Source organism: Diprion similis, chromosome 10, assembly GCF_021155765.1.
Source record: "Diprion similis isolate iyDipSimi1 chromosome 10, iyDipSimi1.1, whole genome shotgun sequence".
Classification (NCBI taxonomy): Eukaryota; Metazoa; Arthropoda; class Insecta; order Hymenoptera; family Diprionidae; genus Diprion; species Diprion similis.
Window position 1 is genome coordinate 6,053,506 of NC_060114.1, and position 6,320 is coordinate 6,059,825.

The 6,320-nt window shown below is 35.2% G+C and overlaps 1 protein-coding gene across 3 annotated transcripts; it reads left to right on the top strand.

Moving 5' to 3' along the window:
- The first annotated feature begins 2,560 nt into the window (after window positions 1-2,560).
- Window positions 2,561-4,910, top strand: LOC124411264 (coiled-coil domain-containing protein 28A). Of its 3 annotated transcripts, none has more exons than XM_046890307.1 (5): window positions 2,562-2,709; window positions 2,839-3,080; window positions 3,220-3,436; window positions 4,058-4,138; window positions 4,365-4,910. In XM_046890307.1, exons 2-5 carry the CDS (start codon window positions 2,922-2,924, stop codon window positions 4,574-4,576), a joined length of 669 nt encoding a protein of 222 aa, XP_046746263.1. In that variant the 5' UTR covers window positions 2,562-2,709; window positions 2,839-2,921; the 3' UTR covers window positions 4,577-4,910. The 3 variants fall into 3 exon arrangements, with proteins under 3 accessions (XP_046746264.1, XP_046746263.1, XP_046746262.1); XM_046890306.1 differs by having other exon boundaries at window positions 2,563-2,709; window positions 4,022-4,138; XM_046890308.1 differs by lacking the exon at window positions 4,058-4,138 and having other exon boundaries at window positions 2,561-2,709.
- The last annotated feature ends 1,410 nt before the right edge of the window (window positions 4,911-6,320 follow it).

The following is a 6,320-nucleotide window of genomic DNA, read 5'->3' on the forward strand; positions in this document are numbered from 1 at the left end:
TAGGCCTGGTTTAGGTATATTGGCTGTAAACCTGTATTGAAATTATCTCATACGTGTATAGTTTATTAGTATATAAGTAGTATAACTGTCAGGATATTAGTATGCACCAACATTGAGAATTTCATTAATTACAACGTGAAAATCAAATGCCAACGATTCAAACTAATCATTTTTCTGCCATCATTTGTCTCAATTTCAAGTGAAAAATCGTAATGTATGACATCTAGTTGGATGTCGCATTTCGGAGAAACAAAAATTAATCTGAAACTGTCTAGTTGAGTCGGTTACATTTTTCGTTTTCACAGTGTAAAATTTGTCAAATATATTATTAAAATGTATTAAATATAGTTTATAGTAATGATTGTCTTCGTCTACTTATGGATATATACACAAGATTGAAAGGGATATCAATTGAATTATATTATTACAATTTATTGTTACAATTGTTATATGGATCTTATACTTTTTCAAGCAACTGGAATTTTTAGAATAATCATCTTTTATATTATGTCAACTAAACGCTGTTTTGTTTCAAATATAAATCACTCAATGTTGGAACATGAATCTAATTAAATCTACCTTAAATCTGTACATGTTTATTATACATATTAATATATTTTAATAATTGAAATATATTGTTGCAATTGTTACATAGATCTTAAACTCTTTTGAAAAACTGGACTTTTCTAGAATAATCATCTTTTATATTATGTAAACTAAACGCTGTTTTATTTCAAATATAAATCACTCAATGCTGGAACATGAATCTAATTAAAACTACCTTAAATATGTATACATATTTAATATTGCAACTGACGGTGGTCAGAGCATATTTTGAATCTGCAGGGCTGTGCTTATACGGGTATGTTATCGACATATAGTATTGACTGCGGGATCCGAACATTAAGTTCAAAGGCCTTTGAAAAGTGTCCACTAGAGTTGGACAAAGAGGTAACGAGGTGGAGGTCAATTCAATCACTAAGAACATTGAGTTTCCATACAAATTTGAAGTTCGAAAATTTTGAATCTTACAATAATTAATATGTTACAAAAAAAAAATTACTAGTAATTTCGGACGTTTATTTTATTGCAAATCTGAATACATAGTGCGCGCCAAAATTTGTGTTGGCCCAGTGCGTTGAGGGCCCTAAATCATATTGCTACGCTCTTGAATAAAAAGAGACGGAGATTGACCTCCACTGGCTGTTATCTCTTTCTACCAGCCGGCCATGTTCTACCCAAAGAGTATTAGAATCAATGTGAAATGTAAAATCAATTAGTAAGGGGTTACTATGTCCAAAAGTAGAGCAAGTTATTATTCTAATTGTCATTGTTAAAAAGTTACTCTGCGCAAAGGTATTTTTCAATACAAGTTTCTAATTGACACGTCGCTACTCTGCCCCAGAGCTGATTTAATTTAAAAGGGTATCCGTGCCCACAGTTACATTCCGTCGAGTACAATTGCGGTACATCATTTTAAAGTCAAATTATTGTCAGATTGTAATACAATTCTTGAACTAGTACTCAATCTTAAAAAAATATCATGGTTAAAGTTAAAATTCAAATTCTTTATTAATTCCAAAACCAAATATGGTCAATCAATTCCTCAATTATCGACAACTTGCGTAACCGTCACGGAAAAAACTCAACTTGAGTGTATATTCGTACCCCCAACATATAGATGATACTAAAGTTGTATGAGAAAAAAGTTGACGTTTTTTTTCCGAGAGGTTTACGCAAGTTGTCGGCAATTGAGGAATTGATTGACCATATTTGGTTTTGGAATTAATAAAGAATTTGAATTTTAACTTTAACCTTGATATTTTTCTAAGATTCAGTACTGGTTCAAGAATTGTATTACAATCTGACAACCTTCGCCGCTCTACGGGGGTCATTAGCTGCAGATTAACTATGATTTCCAATCGAGTTCTTTCTCTTTATATAACAATTATATGATAATTCCATTACGCGGATTTTTGATGCTTGATTACACATGAGTGTTTAATCGATCTTTGCGACCCAAACTACTGATCGTACTTTTTTGCGATTCAATTTTGAGCCCAAGTCTTAATTTGTCCGGAATTAACCGTTAGAACGTCACAGTAACTTGAATCTACGACCTTGAAGCTAGCGCTGCAACAGCGATTCCGCTCTCTCTGATTAGATTTCTGAAATTAATTGTTATCTACTATCAATAGATGCAGTAAATATGGATTGCTAAAATCAACAAAACCCATTTCGTGTCAGAGGTTGATAGTGAGTCGGCAACATGATAAACCATTGAAAAACACAGGCTTAGGCATGGTGTAAGAAGACAAGGTTTGCTCTAAAACGGCGATGCGCAGTAGCAAAGTCACGTGATAGCCCGCACGTGACGTCACGGCGACCATAATTGAATCTAAATGACGTCATGTGCGGCCATATTCTCAATAGCCAAAGCCGCAGCGCATGCGCAAGAACACAAGAACACACCTTACTTTCTTACACCAAGGGCGAGTGTTCTCTCAGGCTATTTTCTAATCAACGGAATAAGAACTGTCATACGTGAATACAGAGTGGAAAAGCATGCATCTTCGAAAACTTCTGACTCAAAATCAAGACGCACCCTTTGTTTGAAAACAACAAATGGGTGGATAATCGCAAGCGCGATAAGCGATAACAGGAACGGATGTGTCGCCGTTTCGCAATCCATTCGCATTGCAGCGTCACGTGCGTAAAACGTTTAAATAAATATTTAGTTATGTGTAAATACTCATCAGCTACTCAGCCTCAATAGTTGTTTGACATCAGACGAGTAATTGTTGTTATTTATTAGAAATTGAAAATTGATGCTCCCAGGTGTCGTCAGGAGTTGCGGCATCAGAATTGACCTACCTAGAGACAGAGTCTAGCATCCAACACTTCTGGACTGCTGCCTCAACATGAACATCGAAGGCTCTGGCTGTGGAGAATTACAGCAATTGGTCCAGGAGGAGGAGGGCGAGGAGCCTCCGAGCCGTGGTGCAGAAGTCACGCCTCCTTCAACTCCTGCCAAGTCAAATCGGCAGAGTAAAAACGACCCGCAGAATCTTCACACCTCGGTAAGAGCAATGATTCACTTGAGGACAATGCGTAAAATTTCAAAAGTTCAAATTCATACACTTGTTTTTCTGTAAAGGATGGTTGATTGTATAGTATTTGAAACCATTTCTCCTGAACTGCACAGTCATCCTCTTTCAGCAACAGGGATTCTGGGAAAATAATACTCGGACGTCGCCGATAATAAGTAAAGAGAGTTCCGGGCATGCGACAACTAGTCAAGGATCTATGGCCTCTGGTAGGGCGATGAATGTCTCAAATCAGACTACAAATCAACCGAAGCTTGTCTACATGAATGAGAAAGAAAAGCAGAAACCTAGCCGTCCGGAACCACCGAGAATAAACAAGCAACACAGAGGTAATTCTTGACGAATCGTGATCAATATAGATAGATCATCAATTTGTTGCGGAAAGATCAGTATTCATCTCTCTTGGTAATGTAATACACAGTATACAAGTTTTTTTCGTAAAGATTTTCAATATTCATATTTATTAGTGTAAATGTTCCGTATTCTTCTGTTTTGCAATTAGCAATGGTGGCACATTTATATTATAAAAAAACATGATCTTCAATTTTAATTTTGCCCTCATTTAGCAGATAATTACTTTGCACAAAGATATTTGGTTTTATTTATTTACACAAATCCCATTTCGTTCTTAGAAGTTTGAGAATTATTTTGCACAGTACTAAAACGTAGTTTTTATCCAATTATCAGCACCGGCGTATTTGTAACGTGTATTATATGATATTTTATTCACTTTCTCTATCATGCGTTGAATGCTCTTCTTACGAATACGTAACCCACATCAGTAAGTTGAAGTGTTTTATTCCTTCGGTTGGTTTTATTTACTTATTTTAAAGTGGAAATGTTTCTTTGTTTTCTTGGGTTTTTTTTTTTTTTATTTTTGTTTTTTATCTCGTAAAACACGTTGTAATCTGAAGCGGTCGTGCCATGCAGACACCATTGCTTTCTGTCAGAGGTACCGGATGTCAGGCGAATGGAACAGGCTCTCCTTCATCTGCTTGAAGACTTTCACAGCGGAAACTTGAGAGCTTTTGGTAAGAACAAATCATCGACATTAAATACCAGTATAATAGAAAAAGTTTTCAACCCAACAGCTGATTATGAATATATATAATATAATGCTGTTTCAATTACTGAAAACTGGATTAGCCTGAATATCTAAGTCAAGTACATTAAAGTTAAATTCTCTTCGAAACGTTTTTGTATTTCCATCGAACGAATTGAAAACCAAAGTTTGAGAAAAGAAAAATATTTCGACAGGTAAAGACTGCAGTATGGAGCAGATGACTGAGATAAGGGAGCAGCAGGAACGATTGGCTCGACTTCATTTTGAGCTGGGTCAGAGACAAGAGACTGGAACTGCGGTTAACGGCGAGCAATCAGGCCTTAGACAGTCCACAGCGAACATGCGACACTTGCTTCATCGTTTGCAGCAGCTAAGCGTTTGCATAGAAAAATTACATAGTAAATAACTGCTTGCCAATGGAGAGACGTCAATTTATATGTCCATTTAGCCAATTCCCATTATTCGTTTTTACTTTCTATTATCCTTAATTTTTCTAGCAAACTTTTCGTTTTCACTGTCTCATTCCGCAGTGATTGTACAGCTCTAGACAGAAATATGCGGGACGATTGTGTTGTTTGTTGTTTCCCTAATTAGCTAGAAATTTTTATAAACATTTTTTAGGGGATCCGTTTGAATCATCTTGATGATCGGAGTAATACATGGATCGAATTGATAAAGACTTGTGATTATATGCTCAGATATAGTAAAACTGAATACTTATGACTAACGCAAAAACGTTTTATAAAATACATTTCAACCCCTCTGAGGTAGCTCAAGTCGATCGTATGTTGTCTTACACTTTTATCATGCATAGCATCCCTTATTGTAGATCTCGTAGTGTAATAGAAATATGATTTATGCACTTGTGTATAAAAAAAAAAAAAAAAAAAAACAACAACAACTTTTTATGTATACATACCTATGCTGTTTGGTATGCATGAATGTGTACAATTTGCTGATGAAATTTATTAAAAATAGTTGAAAATCATGTTCGGAATTATTTCTGCTACCTTCGCGTATGTCAAGATTCGGTGTACAGTCTCCATGTGACTGACAGATCTTTTTTCTATCTTCGAAGAGGCTCCGTCGATCAGTTAATTCGGCACTAAATTATGTCAAGCTGCAAACAAGACGTAGTTGGCTTCTTTGAAGAGCCAACGACGTACAAACATGATTTCTCCAATTATCCATCGTATAAACCGAGAGTGAGTTGAATTCGGAGACGCCATGTTTTGAATCGTTAATTTTCGCGTTATACTTTCATTTCACATTTATTTACGCCTATAATTTTACACTTGTCGCAATTGTACCGAGAGATTAGTCAGTTCATTTATCAATTCAAAGGGAATAGACTTTATGCGAGTTGAACAATTTCTTATACGATTCTCTAGAACATTCGTTTTAGAATTTTTCTGATATTTTTCAGGCTTTAAACTCTGAACACACTGTAAGATTTTTGATAAATTTTGTTAAAAGTACTGAATTTCAAACTTTATATACACAGATTAAATAAAATTCTATGAGATTTTTCAACTCCTTTAAAATCTCTGGAATTATATGAAATCCAGTGCAACCTTGTGAAATAATTTGACATCTGAAAAAAATTTGAGATCCTTGAAATCGTACAAAGTTCTAAAATTCTTTGGATTCTAACGAAGTTTTGAAAAAAATCTTTTGGCTTTTCTGAACTTTTTGGAATGTTGCAGTCTGAAAATCTGATTTTCAATTTTTTTGATGAACGGATAATTGGTGCTTTTATTAGGAAATGATGAAGCAGGAACGTCGAACGGACTATTTTATTCCACTGCCGATTCAAAATCCTGCACGATTACCCCGCACATTAACGAGCAACGACACGCTTCAAAAATTAGATTACAAATCGCGACTTCCTTTCGATGCGATGCTGAGACCCAAAGAGATAGTCAGTTCAGATCCGAGGGAACCGTTTTGTGTGAAAAACATAACGGATGATGGAATGGAGGAATCAATCAAGTAACGATCCGAAGATCGTGCCAGGGATCAAAGGCCTTCCACTAAAGTCGGTGAAAGTGATAAAATCGGCCATTTGTTTTTGTAAAGTATCAAAAAGAGTAATTGTAAAAATCAAAATACGATATATCTTTACATTTTTTAGAATTGTTTATACTGAA

What these genes read in the sequence shown, in the direction of transcription:
- LOC124411264 (XM_046890306.1), top strand. Translation starts at nt 2,922, where the DNA reads ATGAACATCGAAGGCTCTGGCTGTGGAGAATTACAGCAATTGGTCCAG. An exon ending in CGCAGAATCTTCACACCTCG is followed by an intron (nt 3,081 to 3,219) that starts GTAAGAGCAATG and finishes ATCCTCTTTCAG; the next exon opens with CAACAGGGATTCTGGGAAAA. An exon ending in CGGAAACTTGAGAGCTTTTG is followed by an intron (nt 4,139 to 4,364) that starts GTAAGAACAAAT and finishes ATATTTCGACAG; the next exon opens with GTAAAGACTGCAGTATGGAG.